The sequence below is a fragment of the Corylus avellana genome, chromosome ca11 (genome assembly GCF_901000735.1).
Source record: "Corylus avellana chromosome ca11, CavTom2PMs-1.0".
Taxonomy (NCBI): domain Eukaryota; kingdom Viridiplantae; phylum Streptophyta; class Magnoliopsida; order Fagales; family Betulaceae; genus Corylus; species Corylus avellana.
This window is the reverse complement of record NC_081551.1, coordinates 12,426,650-12,451,734: the sequence shown is the minus strand read 5'-3', so window position 1 is coordinate 12,451,734 and position 25,085 is coordinate 12,426,650. Positions and strand designations below refer to the sequence as shown.

The 25,085-nt window shown below is 39.7% G+C and overlaps 1 protein-coding gene across 1 annotated transcript; it reads left to right on the top strand.

The window, feature by feature from the left end:
- The first annotated feature begins 2,853 nt into the window (after window positions 1-2,853).
- Window positions 2,854-24,541, top strand: LOC132165374 (auxilin-related protein 2-like). Its single transcript, XM_059575907.1, has 8 exons — window positions 2,854-3,732; window positions 10,391-12,116; window positions 12,195-12,330; window positions 12,444-12,541; window positions 12,684-12,749; window positions 20,118-20,207; window positions 23,364-23,540; window positions 24,049-24,541. Exons 1-8 carry the CDS (start codon window positions 3,140-3,142, stop codon window positions 24,085-24,087), a joined length of 2,925 nt encoding a protein of 974 aa, XP_059431890.1. The 5' UTR covers window positions 2,854-3,139; the 3' UTR covers window positions 24,088-24,541.
- Window positions 24,542-25,085: the final 544 nt, after the last annotated feature.

Sequence of the window (25,085 nt, the reverse complement as noted above, 5' to 3'; positions counted from 1 at the left end):
AAAAGTAGAGAAATTTCAAAATCTTACAGCATAATTTATGCAACCGTAAAACCTCCGTCCTTAATTTTCCTTCGTAGAGCAAGTCTTCAAACATGCAAGTACTCCACAACGGCACATGGGCTCCACAGATGTTGCTTCACTCTTCAGTGAACATGACATTTCTACTTGAAATAAGAAAAAAAAAAAAAAAAAACCCACAGCTTTTTTTTGATGAGGCATGCGATTGTTGAATTTTTTTTTTCTCATTTAACCATGCACTTACACATGGTGAGTATAGTAAAATGTTCTAGCTTGGTTTAACAGTCCAAAGTGAGGGCAAAAGCAGGATAGAAATTGATAAAATGGCATGTGGGGCACACGTGACGGGTTGACCGTTTGATTTAATGAGTTTGATTGACGGAAGGGGGGTTTTGGAAAGAAAAGGGTAGTCTAATGGGGTCTGGCAATAAGGTTGGTAGTTTATGAGGGAAATTGACATAGTGTTGTAGTTTATGGGGGAAAAATGTAATTACCCCTTATTATTCTAATTGAGGAATATAGATCCCTATGGACCTATTAGTTTAGTAAATAAGTCTAGGAAGCGCTCGATAATTTAATTACCAGTTAATTAAATTTTCGGGGTGTTACAATTCTAGCTGTAATGGCATACATATGCTCTATTCCATTCGGTCATATACATATTGGTATATCTAGCATTAAATCATCATCATCATAAGCTAAACATGCTTTTGTTTAAAAGTGATTCAACACTCCTAGAGATAAGAAAAAAGAGAAGGTCTTTGCTGTTATAAAAGTTGAAAAGATTTGTTGATGTGCCACATCAGCATCAATCATATTGTGACATGTGTTACTTCTTAAAAAATATTCAAAAAACTAAATATAAAAATATCAGGGAAACTTCACTTAACCCCATAAACTTCCATAACTTTTGGAATTATCCCCTCAAATTTTGAAAGCTCTCAATTTAGTGTATTGAACTTCTAATTTTTTGCAATGTCATTTCTTTGTTAGGTTTTTTTGTTAAATTTTGTCAAAATTATCAAAATATCCTTATTTTTTAGGGAAATTATATCAAAACACCTTGGGTAAGCACGCCAAAAATTTTTTGTCCCTAAGTTTTTTTTTTTTTTTTTTTGACAATTTACTCATTGGGTTAATTGAAATGCCAAGAAAATCTCTATAGTCAAAATTTTTTAACTGCTGTTAGATTGCAACCATCCCAAGGGTTGTTAGGGGTGGCTTGCGGGCCACCGCTAACCACCCAAGGGGAGGCCTACGAGCCACCCCTTAGGTGGTTAGGGGTGGCCTTCAAAACCACTCTGAGGGTGGTTTGCGGCCACCCCTTGGGTGGTTTTGGGTGGTTCGTAGCCACCCCTTGGGAGGCCACCCCTAACCACCCTTGGGGTGGCTTGCAGTCCACCCATGGGGGTGGCCAAGGGTGGCTTCCTACCACCTTTTCTATTTTTTTTATTAATTTTTAAATTAAATTAATAAAAAATTATTATACTGACGTGGCAAAACGATACGTTTCGACCAATTTAACGGCAATTAAAAAAATTTGATGGTATGGATTTTTGTGGCATTTCGATTGACCCAGGAATAAATTATCGAAAAAAAAAACTTAGGGACAAATTTTTTTTGGCGTGATTACCCAAAGTGTTTTGATATAACTTCCCTATTTTTTATTATAAAAAAATAAAAAAAATTATAAAGATTCAGGCTTGGGCATTTTTTCAAATTTCGTTAAATCGTGGCAACTCCTGAATCTTTACAATTTTTTTTAAGGGGGTATTTTGGTCATTTCGATACCCATCTCTTAGGATTTAGCGAAAAATCTAACCGAGGGTGACATTGAAAAAAAATTGAAAGTTCGATATATAAATTGAGAGTTTTTGAACTTCAGAGGGTAATTGAAAAAATAATAAAAGCTTAAGAGATTAATTAAAGTTTTTCCAATATATATATATATAAACCTAAAAAAAAAAATGAAGGAGTTGTTGAGCCACCCCTTCGGCCAAACGGAGGTGGCCGAACAACCCCTAAAGCCCATCCATTGAATTAGTGATTCTGTAACATAAGAGGGAGGTGACTAAACAACCCCTAGAGCCAATCCATTGAATTAGCGATTCTGTAACATAAGAGGAATGCATGAACAACGTGTCCATTGAAGACGAATGGGACATGGCAAAATCAGTGAAACCTCTCTTATGTGCAAATGTTAAGCCGCTGGCACAGAGGGGCAAGCGATGATAACTCTGGAAGAGGAACATCACCCTCCAAGAATTGTACAACTTGGTGCATGCTTGGCCTAGCTGCAGGGTCCGGATGAGAGCAGAGAAACCCCAAATTTCAAAACTAAATCTAGTTCCTCTACTACATAATCAATACCCAACCAAGCAAAATGGCCATGGGTGGTTTGGCCAGCCCCAGCTGACAAGAGGGAGTGGTCCAACTACCTCTTATTTTTTCTTCTTTTATATATATATATATAAACCTGTTCGGATTTTTTTTTTTAACTCCATATTTTCAAACCCTGAAAAAACTAATTGTCAAAACCTGAAACTACTTGGACTAATTTAACATTTATCCCTAAATTTCTTATGCCCAAGGATTCAAACAAAGTAAAAGATAAAAGAAAACAAAAAGAGAGGAACTAGTTCAAAATACATATAATTCGTAGAAAAGTAAACTCATCCAAGGATTCAAAGAAAAATTAAAAAAGACAGGTAAAAATGAAAGGGCAGTAGATATTTGAGGTTTGGTGTTGCTTGTATTTCCATTTCTTGGTGTGGCTTCCTTCTCATAAAATTTGGACTTTAGTGTACTTTTTAACCCGAAAATAGACCCATTGGCTGTGCGTTCAGCCTCTCTCTCTCTCTCTCTCGAGACACATTTTTTCACCACCACGACGCCTCGAGGCAGCGAAAGAGGAACGGACCCCAAAGAAGAAAAAAAGAAAAGAAAAGAATAACAGGGAAAAGAGAACAATTCAAAAACTCGAAAAGAAGAAAGGACTCGGAGGATCTCCGCCCATCTCCACCGTCCGGCTCCGATCCTCCCACCTCATGCCCCACCCTATCCTATCAGATCCTCCAATCTAATCCTAATCTCCATTTCCAATTTCCCAAACTTTCCCGATATGAACGACTTTCAGGGCCTCTTTGCCGCCGATTTGGGCTTCAAACCGCAGGGCAAATCTGCCCCAATGGCGGCCTCCAATTCGTCCTCTTCCTCTAATCTGGGATCATCGCGCCCTCGCTCCTCCAATTCCTTTGACGATCACGATTCACTGTTTTCCTCCACGGGCCCACACCCCAAATCCCAAGATTTCGGAGCCGGATTCGGCGATCTCTTCGTTTCGGGGCGGAACCCGGCCAAATCGGAGAGCACCGCGACGACGTCGTTCGATTTCGATACCTTTCGCGATTCAGGTGCGGGGAAGGCTTCTGCGCCTCCGGTCTACGACAAGCCCCTGTACGACGACGACATTTTTGACGGCGTCCCGGGGCTGAAGAGCTCGTCGACGAGGGCTAAGTACGACGACGTTTTCGTGTCTTCTTCGTCTCCGCCGGAGGGGAGTGATGCGTTTGACGATCTTCTTGGGGGGTTTGGAAAGGCGGAGCGTGAGTCAAAGGGTTCGGGCGAAAAGGGATCGGAGAGAGAGGAGAAGGGTGTGCCGGATTTTGACGATTTGTTACCCGGTTTTGGTGCTTCTAGTGCCCCTAGTCAAAGGTAATTTTGCCTAATTATGTTTAGTAAACCTGAATTTTAAACAGTCTAGGTATTAGAATTTTGAGTTTGATTCATAATCCATTTAGCTCTTTGTGGATGAGTTGTGCTAAATTTGGTTTTGATGTTTAGTTGGATTCACATTTTTGTGGTAGCGATAATTTTGGTTTGTACCTTGTTAGCTGAGTTTATTGCATAACACGTTTGCTGAACTTGAATTTTGAACACGAAGTTTCTCCAAAAAAGAGAGCTTCCTAACTCTACGGTACTTTCCAATCCTCTTACTCCATAGGATCTCTCGCATGATCCTGTACAAGACAGGAGATGCTGAACTCGAATTTTGAGCTATTTAGGTAATGACTAAGCATGAAATTTGTTCTTTTTGATTAATACCTGCTTAACCGTTTGTGGTTGTTAAAATGAAGGTTGTATTAATTTTTAGATTGATGTTTTGTTAATTATATAAGTTTATTTCATAACTGAATTTGGTGCATTTCGATTTTGAACAAAATGCCATTTAATACTTTGTGGTTAAAGTGCTTGTTATATTGCTTATGGTGTACAATTGGATTGACCTTTTGTACTGATGGATAATTGAGTCCAGACTCGAGTCCTCGTGGAGTGAGGTTAGATTGTAAGTAGTATCTGGTTTGGATTCGGATTTGTGGGTCAATGTCGGATTTGATTTTATTTGGCGGGATGGGAAAATCGGGAAAACACATTTTTAAGTAGTAAGAAAAAGAAATAAGGTGGGGGCTTTTTTTTTTTGTTTTTTGAACAGACAACATTTTTATTGATGAAACATCAATCAAACAGGGGCAAATTGCTCACTAGTTACAATACCATAGATACGGTTTGGAATTTGATCAACCCAAACTCTATTTGTTACACACAGAATAACCTCTTTAGCTTAATAGTGAGTGGTTGAGTTCAAATCCCTCTTAACATGTTCAATCCTCCAAGATCTCAGTTGGCGCAATTCTTCATAATCTCATCACCTATGTGGCCAATTTTGCTCCGATTTTTACCTGCCCCTTTAACCACATTTACACTCTGTAGATCATCCCCCTCCAAAATTCTATCATAAAAGCCCATCTCCCTACTAAAATCTGTTGCATGCCAAGCTGCCAAAGCTTTTTCTACACCAAGATCGACGAATATATTCCTTGTAGTACTATGTGCAGCCAAAACAACTCCCTCATTATCTTGCATTACAATACCAATCCCAATACGCCCATGAGTCTTCTCTACGACTACATCCCGATTAACTTTATTCATACCAATGGGGGGTTTCTTCCAAAGTGTTGGAGATTCTTCATGGATAGGACTCCTTGTATCCAGCTCTTGTATGTTAATCCTCCTAAAATCATCCAGAGACTTACTTCGTTCTCAGAAAGCTTGATTAGGATGAGTGAACTTACCTCCATGCACCACAATGTTCCTACGAAACCAAATTTTGCGTGTCACCACCGTCATAAGCTCAAGATCTCTTATATCACATCACCCATCAAATTTTCAATCACATTAACAAAGGTTAGCCCCTTGTCAGTACATTTTTGGAGCCTTTTTTGGGACCACAACCTCAGACATCTTGTGCTGATGGGCAACTCCATAGAATGTGTATTTCACTGTCTCTTCCTCTCTCTCACAGATAGGGTAGTGGCTATCAGGAACTATATCTCGTCGTAGTAAATTCATTTTCTTTTTTTTTGATAAGTAATAATGATATATAAAAAGAGCGCAGAGGGGCGCAACCCACATACACGGGAAGTACAAACAGAGAGCGCCTAGGAGGGAGAGAAATGAAAAAGAAAATCAGAGAAACTAATCACTAAAGGAGCTAGCCAAGCGGCCTCTACTAGTGTGGTCTCTCGCGTTTGCCTATGCTGCCGTATTACTGCCTCTCCATCCCTGTCCGTTGCCTGGCCTTCTGCTAGGAGAAGTCGCTCTTTGCCACGACCCATATTGGTTCTTAGCTCCCTCTCCAAGGCTCCTCCGCCCTCGACTCTGCAAACAACCCGTCACTCCATGTCGAATGATACCACATTGGAAGCAGAAGTTTGGGGTCTTCTCATATTGAAATGCAATCCAAACCAATTTATCCTTGATTTTCAGCATTCATCCCCTAGCAAGAGGTTTTGACACATCTAATTTTATTTTGACCCTCAAGAATTCCCCCCAACCCACTCAATCATTAGTCACATCTACTTCTTTAACAAATCCAAACTGAAGATCCAATTTTGAAGCTAGCATCGGTGCTCATACAAGCCAAAGGAAGATTGTACATTCGAACCCAAAAAGCAGCCCTTTCGAACTCAATCTGTTTAAGCGGGGTGAGACCGTTAAAATCTTCCATCAAAAAAAGATGCCCATAAAAAATCTAGGGTCTACCCTCTAAAACCCTTGATTTGTCTAGTTCATATTCAAAGTAGATAATGCAAAGATTTTCACCCAAAACCCCAAGGGGTTGGCTCAATAGTTGTACAGTTTGGGACTTTGAGTATGCTCCTCAAGGTCTTAGGTTCGAAACCCACCGAGTGTAAACTACTTCTTTGGACCATTGGACTGGGGGTTCACCCTTGAATTAACAGAGGTGCACTTGTGGAAAACTCCTTGCCATGGGCCTGTGCACCCCCGGGATTAGTCGGAACGAAGTTCCGGATACCTGGTGCCAAATAAGAAAAAAAGATTTTCACCCAACACCTTGAAAGTGGTCGTGCCAATAGTTTCCATCCCCTTCTCAAATTATATTTGATGACTTCGTTGCTCACTACCCTATTCGTGATGAGCTTCTCCACGAGACACAGTTTCCCTATTGCCACTATAGCGGCCAGTGCATCTTCCTCAATCTCAACTCCCACACTTTCCTCCTCAAATAAAGAGAATTTCCCCCATAATTTCGTGAGGTCCTCTGCCATATTCCCCATATAGTTTTTTTTTTTGATAAGTAAATTGTATATATAAAAAAAAAAGGCGCAAAACGCCTCTAAGTACACAAGAAAGTATACATAGGTAGCCCAATTTAAACCCAAAAAACAAAACCCCAAAGAAACCCAACCCAATTAGTATCCACAACCAAACGATAAACCAAAGAAAGAACCCAAAAAACCCAAAGACTGAAGCCCACAAACCCACCACTGGCCCTTAAAAAATACCAAGCCCCTAATGCACCTCTGGAGGAAAGGAAAATGCATTTTTGGTCCCAACACAACCCCAACGACGATGGCACTGCTTCGGAGAAAGTCTCTCTCTAGCCTCATAGTTGATGGAGCATTCTAAATTCTTGAGTTCTCGCTTCCCTTTTACCTTAGAGGTAAAGGGCTCCCTCTCCTCTTCAATATTCGAAAAGAGGTTCAAAAGACTTTTCTCATCACCTCCTTCACCATTAGACAGTCCCACATTGGAGGCGAAATTCACTGCATCTACAACCACCTCCGAATAGTTCCCCACCCCCTTCTTGGAAGGTTCCACTACAATCTCGGCGAACAGCTCCTTGTTCTTCTGCAACTGCTTAGCAAGCTTCTCCTTCACCCTCCGGGTATACCCTATTTGAGATTTGGAAACGGAGGAATAAATCGGAGCTCCACTCTCCGACATTCGAGGAAAAGGTTCGCTTATTCTCAAACCCAGCTCAGCCGCATGCTTTTCTAAAATAGCATAGGTCTGTGAATCTTCGACTACAACCTTAGAGCCCTTTACCGACGAAGAAGCCTCCTTCATCCCAGGCAGAGAGGAAGAAGAAACATTTCTAGACCCTAAAAACCCCCGACGTAGCAACCCTTTCGCCGGAGCAATCTTAACAGGTTCAACCTTCTTCGTCGGAACAGCACCAGCTTCCACCGGCGGAGCAGAGACCACCACCGGAGACAGAGGAGAGACAGGGGTACTCACCAGAGTCAACAACCAGTTCTGGGTTTTTTCCGGCAACAGAGCAGCCTTCGTCGGAGATATAGGGACTGTCGCCGTTTTGTGAGACACAGACCCCGACACACAACCTTGTTGAGTTAACTCCGGATGCACCTCCGCCAACGACAGCCGCACCATTGCAAGCTCGGAATCATCGCTGCAAACCCCGGCGAGACCACTGGCGACCGGCGCAAATGCCTCAGATTCTCACGCCTCCCTACGATCGGCCGGAAAACAAAATCTCTCGGTGAGGCAGACCCGCACTGTTGAGACTTCGACAAACACTTAACATGACGCTTCATACCCTTGCGCCAACATGACTTGAAATACCCAGCGTGTTTGGGCTTATGGAAAGACCCAAACTCGAGGCCTTCTAAGCTTTTTAAGAAAGCAGAGAAAACCCATCGATTTTTCCTAAAAGGTAATACACCCAGCCCAACTAATAGTCCTTTAACTAACCCAGCTAGGACCCGGCCCAAAACAGAACGTAAAAGACCTAGCATCATCTTATACTTCTTCTTCTTCTTCGTATGATCAGCCGCTGGGATGGAACCTACCACAGGATTAGCAGGATCCGGCGACTCCAACTCCAAACAATCCACCATCACCCGCGACTCATACTCACCGTACCCGGGCTCAAAATATTCCTTCACCGGGAAAAGATCAATGAGTTGCGAAGATCTAACCCTCCTCCCAACGGAAGACTCCTCAAAACCAGACGCCAGTCGAAGAACCTCCGCAAAAGAGCGCCCAGGGTGACATCCAAAGATGGAATCTCCCAAACCAAGCTTGAGCTGCGTCCCCAGAACAGGGTGCGCAGGGGCTGGTGGACCCAACATCCTCCGCAACTCATTTGCAAACCAACGCATTTCCCTTCACACCACGGCCCGCAGGTAGCCAAATGATTCCTTTACGACCTCCCTCAGCAAAGACGGCCACCTCCAGGAAACTACCTGCCTTATTAACACCCCCATGCACCATCAAAGCCTTATCGCCCTCGCAATATGACTTGGCAATATCAACCTTCAACAGAGATTGACTCGCCTCCTCGACCGTATCCACCAACCATGAAGCACAAGGTTGACTCACGAAAATTACCCCTACGAACCCTTTTCTCTTTTCCTCCAATCGAAAATCAGGACACCCTTCCTTCGCTGACAGGCAAAAGGATTTTGCTTCTATGGAGAAGCGCCTTTCCATTGCGGCTCACCAGAGCCTAGCGCACAGCGCCTAACAGCGCCGCCGCTAGGGCAGAAAACTATCTTACTAACCTAAAAAATGTAGAGGGAGAGAGAGAGAGCAGAGAGAGAGAGAGAGCCACTCAATTTCCTCCACCTTAAATGTGCACTATATTCCCCATATAGTGCACATTTAAGATGCATGAATAAGTAAAACAGAAAAAAAGGAAAATCCTTCACAGCCTCATACAGGCTAGAAGATTCTCCTCCTCTAGGTTTCAGCCGCAAACCCTAGAGAGAAGATCCTTTTCTGGTACTGGCTAGGCGGTGGCTTTTATTTTACTGAAGTTGAGGTAAATAAATAGGAGATAAATGGGTTGGAAATCATGAAAGTTACTGCATATGTCTATAAATTTGGGCTTCTAGGTAAGTATATTTCTGTGTTTGTGGGGGTGCTACATGTTTATACCTTATGACTTCGGAGGAAATTTTATTTCTTAAGATGATTCAACATAGGGAAATGCTAGGGCTATCAAGTCTTTTACCAATAGATGAGTACCAAAATGATGTGGAGCTTATTTATTTGTGAGGATCAAAATAATTAATCAAGAGAAATGCTATAGGTACTAATGAATAAGCTTCACATCATTTTGGTACCCATCTCTTGGTAAAAAAATTAGTACTCATAGCATTTCTCTTAAGCAATCTTTGTGTAATTACTAAAGCTATGCAAAGATATGAATGCATTTAATGCGCAAAATACCATGCAAAGAAATGCAAAGATATGAACGCATTTTGTTTCGTCTTCCATGTTGACAATGAATTTATCAAAATGACCTCTTGTATAAGAAACTATTGAACACTTTGTGAAGGAAGTGACAGGCTACAGCTTTCAGGTGTAGAATAAATTCCAGTATACTGATATTGGGCATAAACATGTCTTTTCTTTGGCATAAAAGAGCAAGTGTCTTTTATGTGTCTTGTGTGTATCATTCCATGGAATTATTTATGAGATGAATTTGCACATTTACTGGCCTTCTCTTTGGCATTAATGTGCCAGTTGTGTCCCATATCTGTATTCCTGCCAATATTATTAATGAGAAAGGCTGATTGTGTAAAAATGGGATATATGCAGTTTCATTTGTCATTTTTTTTTCAAGGGGTTGGCTTAAGTGGTAAGGGCCTTGATCTTTGTGGCATTTTCATCAGGTTTAAGGTTCAAATCCCTTTAGGTGCAAACAATTCTTTGGGGCCAATCCGTGGGTAAAGTTGGAGTATTATCCGATCTGTGTGGAGGGGCTTTACACAGGTCTGAGGCTCACCTGATAGGGGTGGGTATACGAAGAGACCCTACCTTGAAGGGGTTCCTTGTCATAAAAAAAAAAAAAAAAAAAGTATTTAAAAAACAAAGGAATAAAAATTTGTTGAATTGATGGCGTTATACTACTTTTGCGCTATGGTTTTCTTTAGTCTGTTCATCTTGTGTGACGCCATGCCAATATTCATCTATATATTCACTCTGATGTACCAGTATCAATTGATTGATGAATCACCCGTGTTTTTTTCTTTTTTCACAGGCCAACTTCAGAGGCCAGTTGGTCCTCAGCACCAACTATCAATACAGCTAAATCGACTTCCAACGTGATGGAAGACCCCTTCAAAATTTTAGAATCAACTTCGCGTCATGTGGGTTCATCTCCTGAGCAATATTCTGATCCATTGGAAGATATTGGTAAGCTCAGCAGTTCGCGAAGCACAAAAAATGAGGGTTCGCTTCCAGCTAATGGTGGAGTATACGATGATATGGATCCCTTTGATGGCCTTGGGAAATCTGTACCAGCATTTTCATCAGAGAGGAATAGCAGGGGAAAGAACAAGAGCCCTTTAAGGACAGATGTGAACACAAGTTGGAATAGGAGTTCTGCTAGTAAAGAATCAATTGAGAAGACTTCAATTAGAAGTACTGAAATCCACTCACAGAAGAAGTTGCCTGTTGAAATTGATCAGGAGTCTCACCAGAACCCATTCAACATGCCAACATTTTCAACTGATTCCCATAAATCTTTTGGTCAAACAGCTTCTCCCCCTTCCTATATGAATGCTAGTTCTCAGGAGGCAAATGTTCAGGTAGATATGTCTCCTAGATCAGAAGAAAAATCGGATTCATCTGATGATGTATGGCTGACTGTATCAGAGATTCCTCTTTTCACACAACCCACAAGTGCACCACCACCTTCAAGACCCCCTCCTCCAAGACCGGTACAGGTTTCAAATTCAAAGGGCGGGTTAGTTTCCCCTGCTTACACAAATTCAAGAAAGAAGGTGAATGAGTATACTTCTTTCCCAAATTCTGCTCAACACTTTCAGGGTCCTCAGTCAGCTCCTGCTGCAGCGAGGGACTCAGTGGCATCTCCCTTTGATGAATTGGAAGATTTTGCCATGGGTAGGAGTCAAAATAATGTTGATGAAAGTTCAAATGGTCTTTCTAGTGAAGAATTGGGAATGAACTCAGCCGCTGCTGCCATGAAGGAGGCTATGGATAGAGCTGAGGCTAAATTCAGACATGCAAAGGAAGTAAGGGAGAGAGAGAACACAAAAGCTGCTAGAAGTAGAGATGCTGTGCAGCCAGAAAAAGATGAGAGACCTATTCTAGATGAGAGAGCACTAAGAGAAAAACAAGAAAGGTTAGACCGTGAACGATTGCAGAGGGAAAGGGAAGATGAGAAGGAACAAAAAAGACTTGAGAAAGAGAGGGAGAGAGCTAGGGAACTTGAGAGGGAAAGGGAGGAGAAGGAGAAAGAACAAAGGAGAATTGAGAAGGAAAGGGAGAGAGCGAGGGAGATTGAGAGGGAAAGGGAAAAGGCCAGACATGCTGTGGAAAGGGCTACTAGGGAAGCCCGTGAAAGAGCAGCTGCTGATGCTCGCACAAGAGCTGAAAAGGCAGCTGTTGAGAAGGCAAATGCTGAAGCTCGGGATCGTGCTGGAAGGGCTGCTGTCCAGAGGGCCCATGCTGAAGCTCGTGAAAGGGCAGCAGCAGATGCGAAGGAAAGAGCAGAAAAGGCTGCTACAGAAGCCAGGGAAAGGTCAAATGCGGTAGCAAGGGCTGAAGCTGATGCACGAGCAAGAGCAGAACGAGCTGCTGTAGAAAGGGTTGCTGCAGAGGCTCGGGAAAGGGCTGCGGCTGAGGCTCGGGAAAGGGCAGCATCCGCTAGAATGAATCAGCAAAAGAATGAAAGTGATCTCGAATCTTTCTTTAGCGCTGGTCGAGCTAGCAGTGCACCAAGGCCTAGGGCTAACCCTTCGGTGAGGACCTGAGGTTGAAACATATGGTTACTCTGTACTGCAATTTTGGGTTGTTGATTTTCTGATTGTATGTTTCAGGACCCGCTGTTTGATACCCAATTTCAGAACAGGCAAGAGCCTGAAGTAGCAAGGAAATCTGCTTCGACTTCTTCAAACATTAAGAAAGCTAATTCAACAACAAATATTGTGGACGATCTTTCTTCAATTTTTGGAGGTAGTTTGAGTGCAGCTTTTAGTAATAACACACTAATATTCTTTTCTAGTCCTCTATCTCATGTTGCTACTGGATGATACTATTATTGATATTTATCTTTTGGGGGGGGAAAGCTGCTCCATCATCTGGAGATTTCCAGGAAATTGATGGGGAAAGTGAAGAAAGACGAAGGGCAAGGTTGGAACGCCACCAGAGGGCCCAGGAGCGTGCGGTATGTGATCTGTTTCTATTCATAATTTATACTCTGTTCCCTCGAGTGAAGAATGAGGTTAAAGTACATATTCCACTTGGATTGGTGTGTTTATGATCAGTGCAATTTCTCTGAAGTTTTTGTTATTGACTTTTCTTGTTAGGCCAAAGCATTGGCTGAGAAGAATCAGAGGGACCTTCAAACTCAGAGAGATCAAGCAGAGAGACATGTAAGTACCTGTAGTTTCCATCAATGTTCCATTGCTCAAGTAGAACTGTGTTAACTGACTGGCTAGATTCATTTGTTCTTGGGATGGAAAAATAAACCAATGTCCATTCACCTGCCCTAGATTTCTGGGACAGGTAATACCCATTTAAGAATGGGTATATAGATGGGTTGTTACTCATCATGGCTGGAAGTTACATGGGTAATAAATGGGTACCTATTATTTTTAAAAGAGTTGCTTTACCCATCTGTATCAATTCTTTGCTCACTCTTAAATGTCAACCCACTCTTTTCTGAGTTGAATTCATGAATTTAGGAGAAAAAAAGACATAAAACATAATTCTCCTAATCTTAAGATTTCTGGGCAGCCAAACAGAAAATAAAAGATAAAGTAAAGTCTCAGCCATGAGAGTGAGGTGGAAAATTTTAAAATTGATTTTTTTTTTTTTTCACCTAGACCCATTGACCTTTTCATTTCTTGAAAACCCAAAGCAACAGGAAACATCAGAGCAACAATCTATGCTTTGGTTGGTTGCTTAAGAAAATTTAGGGTAAAAATAGAGATTGTTACTATACCACTCCAGTTGGGCCGAGACAATTAGATCTTGCTCACCCTGTTGGGTTTTCTCTTACTCCAAAAGAAAAGGATCCCTTTCTTCTGCCATTAGAAAAGCTCCTCAAGCAGAGATTACACTAGTACTTCTCTGTGATAAAAATAAAAAGAGAAGCCTGAAACGCAATACAAAAACAGAGAGCTGTATGTTTTTTTGTCATGTGAAAAAGGCTTTTGAATTCTAGCTTTCTCTTTCTTTCCTTTTGTGAAAGAGAAAGGGGGAGATGGAGTGAAAACGAAAAAGCAATCAGTGACGGGGATTCCACTGCGGAGGGATATGTACCACGATACAATAACAAATAATTCCTTTTTTTTTTTTTTTTGTTTCAAAGCTAGAAAAAAACTAATAATGAATCTTTGAAATTATATGTTTGCAAGTAAATATGTATGTATGTACAGGTATATGTATATATGGGTATTATTCTATAGAACAACCTTTTTATAAATAGCACACCGTAATATTATATATCCATAACAATTCTTCTTCAGATAGCTAACAACATTGAATATTCGAATTAAATAATACAATATAAAGAGAATATTCACTGGGGAGGGAAAAAATGGACGAAACTGGAAATTTTTTTGATAAGTAAGCACAATTCATTAAAAAGTGCAAATACACAGGAAGTATACAAGAAAAACCCTTAGATAGTGGAGGAAAAAAGATTAAAAGAAAAAAAAAAATGGAAGCTAGAAATGCTTAACTTCATAGAAACTGTCCAGTAATAGAATCTTAAAGAAAAAATCCATAAGTTTCTCAACAATCCAATCACGGTCTTGAAAGGTCCGATCATTTCTCTCCTAGAGACTCCACATAAGGCAAGACATAATCGTCTTCCATATAATACTGTTCTGACTTCCACCAAAAAACCCTTTCCAGCAAGCAAAAAGATCTACCACTTGACGAGGCATAGCCAACGGCAACCCTGCAAGGGTGAAGATGGTATTCCATAGGGCATCAATCATTTCACAATGTAGTAAAAAACTGAAATTTTAGGAAAAAGATCTTTTAGATCTCCCTTTTTTTATTATTATTATTTTTTTAATTTTGTTTACTTTTGTGTTTGTTGCAAGTCCCTAATATCTTGAAGATATTAATACTGTTACTCTCTAGATCATATATGTCTTATTTATAACTTATTATATAATTTTATATATTTATATATATTATGCTATCTTTCCTTAGCAGGTTGTCTTGATTTGTGAATATATTGCATAAGTTGCATAAGTCTTAAGCTAAAACGAAAATAAAAAGCCTATTTCAAAAACTAGTCCATGATGACCCTTAATGGATTTGCCTATATAAGTGGCAGCTAAAGTTGGAAAAAAAGAGAGCTTGAATACTGCTTGTCAATGATCCAAGTAACAAAATAGGTATAGGAACTACTCTGGGTACTTAAAAAACAAAAGGAGCAACTACTAATTCATCAACTAATTTTTTGATAAGTAATAATCAAGTTTTATTAAAAGCGTAAGGCGCCCCTACGTACATTGGAAGTATTTCAAGCGGAAACACCTAACTAGAAAAAGAAAAAGAAAGAGAAGATTCCGAAGCTCACCCACAAAAGAACCCCAACAGGCCACCCAAAATCCCTCAAGAACAAACACCCAACAGACCCACCCAAATTCCCTAAAAAGAAACACTCAGAGAAGCCCAAAGGCCCTCAGAACCCACACGAATCGTTACAACACAATAATCTTGCCCTTCCCTCCCCAAGATGACGCGCTAACAATGCCGTGATTAATGGAGCTTTCTAAATTTAGCAGCTCTCTCTTGCCCTTAGTCGTAGGCTGCGCGACCTTTGTTTCCCAAAGGAAATTTGCTTTCACCTCATTCAGCAATGCCAACTTCCGATCGTCCTCTTCATTGCCATCTAGCCCCCGATTAGGAGGATTGGGGGACAGCTTCATCAATTAATACATTTCCGAAAAGCCAAAAAATAAAGTGATAATATAAATGGGTTAATGGTCGGATAGAGCGGCATATGATTGGGAGTTGGAATTCTTTTCTTCGTTTTTCAATTAGTTGTAATCCATTAATTTGAAACAGGACGGTGCAAAACAAGCTTTGTTGGAACTTCTCAGTGTTGTTTAATGTTAGACCATTCTATAATGACTTAAGGATCTTTTGTCGGCTATCGAAAAGGATCGGTATATTGAAGACGGGGTTTCTGTTTCAAAAACCAAGGGAAAGAGGGAGCTCAAGAATTTGGAATGCTCCATTAATTTTGATGCTAGAGGCAGTGGCTCTAGTCGGGCTTTAGGTAGCACTATTTTGTGGGTTAGGGTTTCTTTGGGGAGCTAGAGGCAGTGGTTCTAGTCAGTTTATAGGGTTTCTTTGGGTTTGAAGTTTCTCTTATGGGGGACTCTTGTGGGTTAACTTTGGTTTTCTTGTGTACTTTTTTTTTTTTTGATAAGTAATGTTGATATAAAACTAAAGCACAGAGGGGTGCAATCCAATTACACAAGAAGTATAAAGAGAGAGCGCCTAAGAGGGAGAAAAATGAAAAAGAAAGTCAGAAAAACTAATTACTAATGTAGCTAACCAAGCGGCTGTCCAAGTAAAGGGAAAAATGAATAAGTTCCTCTAAAGTCCTAGTGGAATTTTCAAAGCATCTAGCATTCTTTTTGCTCCATAAACACCACATAAGACAAAGATGAATCATCTTCCACACAACCACACTTCGAGAACGCCTTCCTGTCTACCAGCAGTCAAACAAGCCCCTTACCCTGCAAGGCATAACCCAAAGCAACCCGAACCGACTAAAAGTAGTATGCCAAAGAGCACTTGCAATCTCGTAGTGAAGAAGAAGATGATCGACTGACTCTCCGTTCTTCTTACACATACAACACGATTCCATTACCACAATGTTCCTCTTACGCAAATTATCGTGAGTCAGAATTTTACCGAGGGTCGCAATCCACCCGAAAAAAGCCACTCGCAATGGCACCTTAGTACGCCAGATACTCTTCCAAGGAAACACTTCATGGTCGAAGTTGGACAAAGCCTTATAGAACGATTTCACCTCGAACTTACCTTTATTGGATGAGGACCAGCGAATACGATCCACAATACCAAGGGAGATCTTACAAGAGTACAACCGATCAAAGAAAGAAAGGACCATATCCATCTCCCAATCCTGGACGGGCCGCACAAAAATGACATTCCACTCGACAACCCCATTCCTCCAAGTAAAGTTATTCTTCACCAAAGCTTCTTTGTATCTAGCAATACTGAACAGGGAAAGGAAGGCAAGCTTCAAAGATTGTTCCCCACACCAAATATCATGCCAGAAACGAACTTTCGAACCCACTCCCACCTCAAACCGAATAGCTTTGGCAAAAAAGTTCCAACCTTGTTGGCTATGCTTCCATAAACCCACACCATGAGAACCCGAAACCTCCTTTGTACAGAACCCACCATCCTGATCTTCATACTTGGCTTTAATAATCTTGTACCAAATAACCTCACTCTCATTCGCATATCTCCAAAGCCATTTTCCCAAGAGAGCTTGGTTAAACTTATGCATCTTCCGAATGCCAAGACCACTGGAACGCAAGGGACAGCAGGCTTGATTCCAGCTTACAAAATGCTACTTAGGCTCATCTCCAATCCCTCCCCACAAGAAATCTCTTTGGACTTTCTCAAGTCTTTTTGCTACACAGGAATAGGAAGCAGAGATAAAAAGTAAGTCGGAAGATTAGACAAAAAAAAATTTCTTAAGGGTGTCTTATGCTTTTTTTATAAATTTTTATTACTCATCAAAAAAAAAAGTCTTAATCCACCATCACAAAAATCCCTCCCCTTGGAGGTGTATACGGCATAGCAAGGCCCCTTTGAGAGTGGCCTTCTATGCTTGGTTGGCCGCTTTAGGTAAGGTCCTCACTTTGGACAAATTAAGAAAGCGGAAAATCATTGTTGTAGATGGTGTTGCATGTGTAAAAAGAGTGGGGAAACCGTTGATCATCTTGTACTCCATTGCGAGATAGCTAGTGTCTTATGGTACTCTATTTTTGGGTTATTCGGTTTAGTGTAGGTCGTGCCTCATTGGATGAGAGATCTCCTTGATTGTTGGAGAAGGCTGTTTGGTAATTCTTGAAGCTATGTGGAAGATGATTCTGCTCTGTTTGATGTGGTGCATTTGGAGACTTGAAGATAGTGAGAGGATGGGGCTAGAGCTAATGGCCTTTTTCCATACCCTTTTTCAGTGATTGATTTCATATTTCTAGTTTTGATGACCTTTTTTATTTTTTATTTTTATCTCTTTTATTTTTTTCTGGTTAGATGCTTCTCTTGTATAATTCCTTTGTACTTGGGTGCATCCTTTGGTTGAATTCCATTTACTTTAAAAAAAAATGGTTGGATAGGGATCCACCCTAAATAAATTTTTATTTTATTTTATAAGTAATCAAAATATCATTAAAAGCGCAGAACACAATCCAGGTACACATGAATTATACAAGAGAAAAGCCTAGGATTTTGATTAGAGATTTCCTTGTGATGGTCTGTGACGGGGCCTCCCTACAACTCATGAATTAAGAATTCTTGCAACAACAAGGTCTACTCGAGATGAATTAGGAGTTAATGAAACCTTTCACAGGAATTAAAACTACTCACCAAAAGAGCTAAAAACGTAGCTGTTCAAGTATAAAGAGAATAAAAAAGGACTTGAGCTCTTCTAACGTCATCTCTTGGTCCTCGAAGTTTTGATCGTTTCTTTCCTTCCAGCGGCACCACAAAAGGCAATAGGGCATCTTCCATACAACAACACTTTGAGAGTGACCACCTATTACCAACAGGCAAACAAATCAACAACCCGATTAGGCATAACTTAGGACAACCCAAAGCGATTGAAGAAGGCATAATGTAGAAGAAGATGATCTACATACTCCCCATCCTTCTTGCACATGTTGCATCTATTGACCACAATGACATGCCACTTCCTCAGACTGTCCGTGGTAAGGATCTTTCTTAGGGCCATACCAAGTGAAAGAGGCCACTTTCAACGCGAAAAAGCCAATCTTCCTAGGAAGAGGGATAGCATCATTACATGCAAGGACCCTGTAAAATGAGCTGACATCGAACTTCCCTTTGTGTGAAGGGGCCTACCTTGTCTTCCCCTTCCCATTTTGCTCTATAGGAATACAACAAAGTAAAGAATGAAGCTTAGACATTCACCTACGCTTGCATTGCTCTGAAGAGAACCACTAGATAGGTCAAAGTGAAATGCAATAGAAGTATCCTTCACACAAGCAATGCTATATAAATATAGGAAAGCTTCCTTACGGGCCATTTCTCTACACCACATATTATCCCAGAATCTGATTTTAGAGCTATCTCCCAACTCAAATATGGTATGAGTAGAAAACATCCTTTCACCCCTCCTAATATTCTTCCAAAGCCCTACTCCATGCGGCTTATGGGGATCAATAGAACACCACCCACCCCAAGCATTGCTAAATTTTTGATAACAACTCTCCACTATTCCTCTCTCTCATGCACATAGCACCACAACCATTTCCTTAAAAAAGCACGATTGAACATCCTCAAGTTCTGAATCTCTAACCCTCCCTAAAAAATTGGAGAGAAAATCTTGGACCAACTCACCGGTTGATATTTGAACTTTTTACCTATCCCACTTCATAAGAAATCTTGATGGAGCTTCTCTATGCAATTTGCCAGACCAACAGGATGGGGGAAAAGAGATAAGAAGTACTTGGGTAAGTTGGAAAGAGTGATCTTTATTAGGGTGACCCTTCCATCCTTAGACAAATACATTCTTTTCCAACTAGCCAACTAACGCTCAATCTTTTCAACCACACCATTTCAAGTAGGCTTCGTCTTGGTCTATGCAATTTGCCAGACCAGTAGGAAGGGGGAAAAGGGAAAAGTGACAAGAAGTACTTAGGTAAGTTGGAAAGAGTGCTCTTTATCAGGGTGACCCTTTCACCCTTAGACAAATACATCATTTTCCAACTAGCCAACTGACGCTCAATCTTTTCAACCACACCAATCCAAGTAGGCTTGGTCTTGTAAGAGGCCCCCAGCAGAAGAACAAGATACTTCAAAGGCAAAGAGGAAACCCCATAACCCAAGATGCCAGCCAGCCTGTGTACATTATCCACAATACCCACAAGAACTAATTTTGACTTAGCTAGGTTAACCTTTAAACCGATACAACTTCAAAACATAAAAATAAAGCTCTAATAGAGAAGGCAGTTAGGATTGGGCCCCACAAAAAACCAAGGTATTGTCCGCGAACAACTGGTGTGATATTTTTGCTACACTAGATCCACTCTAAATAAATGGGTTGAGTATAGGTATTAATCAATTATTAAATTAGTAATAAATGGGTAAATAGATCTTGATGTACCCAACACATTTATGACCCACCTTAACCCAGCTAACCTGCCAGTTTGTGCCTTTTTTTTAAAAAAAAATTATTTATTATTTGTCTTTATCGTTGTTGCGTCTTTATACTAGTTTGGCAAAAAATAGTTGTAAATATTGCTGTATTTTGTTATCTTCATTCAATGTATTTCATATACTTCATATATATATGATAAGCAATTAATACTTCACACACATGCACACACACACACACACACGTGTCAACGTGTGTACATATATGTATATGTATTTATGTATGTAAAGAACTTCATTCCTTTCGTGTGTCTTGGATGCTAGGCTATCTAAAACTAACATGAAGTTACTGGAGTCATTACTAATTGTGTGGTTCTGATGTGCATTAATTTCAGAGGATTGCTGAAACCCTGGATATTGAGATCAAGCGTTGGGCTGCAGGGAAGGAGGGGAATTTGCGTGCTTTGCTTTCAACGATGCAATACGTAAATTTTTCTAATCTACATTCAGATATTCTTTTATGCTTCGCATCTGACATATATTTAATGCGTTCTAGTATTTTGGCCTGCATTCTCTTTGTACATTACACATATGTTTGTGTCTGTATTTGTGTGTGTGTGTGGATCATATAGGTGCAGCACTGTTATGCCTTTTTAAAATTCCTTGGCCATGTTGAAGCCAATGGGCTCTAGTTGAAAAGGTGTCCCCTCTCTTTGTAAGAACAAGGAGGGTGAGGTTGTGGGTTCAAGATCCACCAAGTTTGTTTGGGATGAATACGTTTATGTGTTATTTTCTATTTCAACAGCCAAGTTCGATATTGCTCATCAGCTTGTTGCTGCTTGTATATATTAACAAAGTACTTAGCAGCCTATAGTAGTCATTCTTGAATTTAGGTGTTTGATGCGAGTCAAAATTTGCGATCCACTTAGAAAATGAACTCATCATGTTGAATATAGGGGATTTGATTATTGAATATTCTCTTCCCTGTATTTTACTGAAGACGAGTTTGAGAAAATAAAATAATTCTTTTTCAAAGCTTATATGCCCTTGATTACTTGTACTGATCTGCTGATGGGTACTTGTGGGATCAATGAAACTCATATTGAAATGGAGATGCATTTTTGCCATAGAGAGATTCAGTCCTCGTGAATTGTCATGCTTCTATTTTTTTTATTAGTAATTTCGTATCATTAACTCAATCGGCTGGAGACCACACCTCATGAAGCAAAGGTCACTAGTTCGAATCCCCCTCCCCCTCTTGTGCGGACATGTCAAATATATATATATATATATATATATATATATATATATAGATATATAATAAAAGATAAAGATACAAAATAACTCTTTCTTAATATATTACAATTTTACTTATCAAAAAAAAAAAAAAAAATTGTATCATTAATAAAGCGTGAAGGGGTACAACCCTTTTACACAGGGAGTATACAAAGCTGAGCCCCTAATCGGAAGAAGAAAAAAATAAATTCATGAAATTTGCTAGAGTAGGAACATCCAATCGATGGTGAGCCACTATTTTGATAGGGGATTTTTTTTCCACTTTCCTCTTTTCTCTCTCTCTCTCTCTCTGTCATTTTGCAGAGTGAAGGCCCTGAACATTATAACAGCAAGGAAATTGAGGGTGGCTTAAGGCCTTTGATCCAAAGCAAGGAAGATGATTATTTCCAAAATTCTATTTGTGGACATTACCATAATTTTTCAGTGGGGTCACATCTTAAACAACTTAGGTGTTTGAGTATTGTTTCTATTCTTTGAATGTTCCTTTTGTCTAAATATCTGTTGAGGAAAGAGTGAGTTGGTATTGATTAGGGTGGTTCATGGTGTCAGAGAGATTGTTGACACATTGTCTTGTAAGGCCGGTTCTCTCAAGAGACATTTTTGGGCCTGCTTTAGGCTCTATTTTATGAAGCTATTTGATTTAGAATTTTGAGTTTAAGATAATGGAGAGGAGATGGCAGGCTAAAACAAACACTCCAAGGTGTAAGTTATGCTTATATTACCTAAACCAACTTCCCTACTTGTTTCTTGTATCTGTTATTTTTATGCCAGTCTGTTGGTAGTGGACTTAATACACTAAAGAGGACTTTCTTTGTGGGAGCTTGGGCAATGATTTCAAATATGACTTGGTTGGATTAGATGTTTTTTCTCCTATCAAGTCAGCATTTAGGAGTTAGGAAGGTTAGTACTCTTAATCAGACACATTTTGGGAAATGATTGTCGAGGTATGATGTATAAAATGCTTAGTCTTTGAATGCGTTTGGTGGGTTTAAAATATGGGGGTGACACTGTTTTGGTGGGTTGGGCTTTGTTAAGGTGTGTGAGAGTGCCTCCAATGGTTGCTTTCTTTGTTTGGACAGCCTCATTGAGGACAATGTATGGGAGTTAGAAAGGTTAGTACTACTAATCCGATGCATTTTGGGCAATGATGATGGATGTATAAGAAATAAAGCGTTAGTATTTGTAGGCATTATGTGAGTTTAAAGTATGAGGAGTGTCAAATGAAGGATATGATTTAGTTTCTCTCTCCCCCTCTCTCTCTCTACCCCCCATGTGCACAGGGGGGTGTTTATACGCCCTTGCAGCAGGAAGAGGCAATTGTCATTTGAAAGGAAACAACTCTTGTATAGAGTTCCAAACCTGCAGATCCTGGTTTTATCTGTCCCAAATTCTTATATGATGTGTATCCAGTGATCTCAGGTTATAAATGTGGTTGTCTATCAAAATCCATTCACCTTTTGGAGTTTTAATTCTTTTAAAAATCATATTCTATATGGTGAAACCGGAATGACAGAGTCATCCTTGAGTTAATGTGGGAAGACTTACGGCCTTTCTTGGTCCATTGAGCCCAGGGCCTGTACAGTTATGTTCTCCATTCTTTGAAACCTCTATCCCTGGTTAATTGAAGTCTTTGTTACAATGCCATGAGCTAAGCTGGCTGGAAATTTCAGGAGTTGCAATTTTTTATGCTTGGTATATTACATACCAAACTTTCAAATTGTATGGGATCTATGTAATTTTCTTATACTTTTGTTTAAAATTTATGTCGTCGTGATTTTTGGCTTGATTAAATTATGTATGTACATCCTTCCCTTAAAGGGCGTGATGCTGGATAGCTTTGGTAGTTGGTGATCCAAAGGTTATTTGACATCTTGCAAAGGAAAGGTGGTGGGAGAAATGTAAAAATGAGGGGAAAAAGCTGGGTTGTGGATTATGAAAGAGTGCTCAGCTCTAGAGAAATATTAAAGAGAAAAATAAGGGGACTGGAAAGAACAAAAACTGTATAAGGTCCAGTTGATTAATAGGAAGCATAGTGCAGGTCTTTGCTGAAAAGATTGGAGATAGTTTGGTTTTCTTCAAAAACCCTAACGTAGGGATAATTCATTTGGCCCTTGGGAAAGGGAGAAAAGAAAAATAGTCAGGGTGCCAACAGCTTGAAGTGTCTTAATTAAATAACTTATACAGAAAGACCTACCATGATATAATAACTTAAAGGTACTTCTGCTCAGTTCTGCATGGAAATTATGATCTGTTATTAAGTTCTCAAAATTACCTTACCTGTAAAATTTGTCTTTTCTTTATGTTAGTAATTTATATTGACTGGATTCAATTCTGTTGATGACCAGGTGCTCTGGCCTGAATGTGGTTGGCAGCCAGTTTCTTTAACTGATATGATTACAGCGCCTGCAGTTAAAAAGGTTTATAGGAAGGCTACCTTGTGCATCCACCCTGATAAGGTGCAACAAAAAGGTGCCACTCTTCAACAGAAATATGTTGCGGAGAAGGTGTTTGACCTCCTTAAGGTACTTAATCTCAAATCCATCTAAACAATTTTGTTGCCCTATCTTTTTTAATTAGTCTTTCTGGGGAAAGAGGGAAAAAAAAGTCATGGGGGTTGGCCATGGTCCGTTGACTTTGCAATTGATATATTTACTTAGTAATTTGTGGATACGTTGGCTTTTTGTTGCTAGATGTACATATTTATGCTAGTAAACTGGTCAAACATTGAGTTCATTTATGCATTATGGATGTAAAAGAGAATAAACAACCACAGATTATAGGAGCTGCTGCCTACATAGAATGATGCATATGGCATTATCGCGTATGTTCTTGCATTCACTCGCAATCATTAATGGAACTTCGATGATGTAATTCACACAGATATTCAACTTGTAATTGTACCTTAAGCGAGAAGCGTTTGCAAAAGTTGATGTACCTTTTTGGTCTTATTTTGTTATTGGATAGGTTAATAGTACTTTGGTTACATTTATCGGGCTTGTGCACATGAATAGTTTGGTAATATTGTCACAGGAAGCTTGGAACAAATTCAATTCAGAGGAGCTTTTTTAAATTTTATGAGGTTTTTTCCACTTCAAATTAATTCATTGGGTAACTGCACCAGTTGCTGGAAAGGGAAACGAACGTCTGTTATGGGACTTTCATATTGTTACTGAATTTGATTGAAGTTGAAAATGTATCTACCGCAATCTTAGGCTTCTTTCTATATAGCCACCGAGATGCCCGAGTCGTGTTCTGTTTTTTCTATTGCCCTACTTGATGTTCCTCCAGTGCTTATTGGGGCTCCAAAGATATGTGTATGATATCCAGAATGGCTTGTTGATGTAAAGTAGTATTTTCTGGGAATCATGCCCTTCAATGAGAAGCCAGTCTGTCTTTTTTGTTAGTTATTTTTTTTACTTGTGATATAGTACAATTCATTGATATGTAAGATTGACGTGGCACTGTGCCATTGAGTTGAGAATTTAATTATGATAAGGATCTTCCGTGTGTCGATTTGGTATTATGTTTTTTGTCTGAGCAGAGTACAATACATAGAAGCTTGAAACATTTATATTTTTTCAGTACTTTTATTTATTTATTTTTTTACTTAATTGATATGTTCATTGATGGAACGTTGGATATGATGCTAGCACTCACTAAGATAGGTGCCTCAGTGGTTGTGTTAATATGTTTCTGCTCTCCGACCTGTCGAACCTCGAGATTTCTCAAAGAAAAACTGTCGGTGGGGATAATTTCTTTTTTTTTTTTTTTTTTATAATTTCTATTCACGGTGGAGGTATCTCGAGTGTTAAAAGAAGTTTTGGATTTGAGTTGATGAACTCTGGTAGCATTTGATAAAAGGTAATGGGTCCTCTTTCGGGTAGAGTGTCCTAAAACTAATTTGATATTATTCAAATAATGTTATTTTATTTAGAGAATTATGATATTTAATCTGGGCAATTATAATTCATTAAAAAAAAAAAAAAAAAAAAATTGAATTCATAATCGTTGATGAATTAGGCTATAATATATTAAAGTATTATATGATAGAATCAGAATGACTTGTC

What these genes read in the sequence shown, in the direction of transcription:
- LOC132165374 (XM_059575907.1), top strand. Translation starts at nt 3,140, where the DNA reads ATGAACGACTTTCAGGGCCTCTTTGCCGCCGATTTGGGCTTCAAACCG. An exon ending in TCTAGTGCCCCTAGTCAAAG is followed by an intron (nt 3,733 to 10,390) that starts GTAATTTTGCCT and finishes CTTTTTTCACAG; the next exon opens with GCCAACTTCAGAGGCCAGTT. An exon ending in TGCTTTCAACGATGCAATAC is followed by an intron (nt 20,208 to 23,363) that starts GTAAATTTTTCT and finishes GTTGATGACCAG; the next exon opens with GTGCTCTGGCCTGAATGTGG.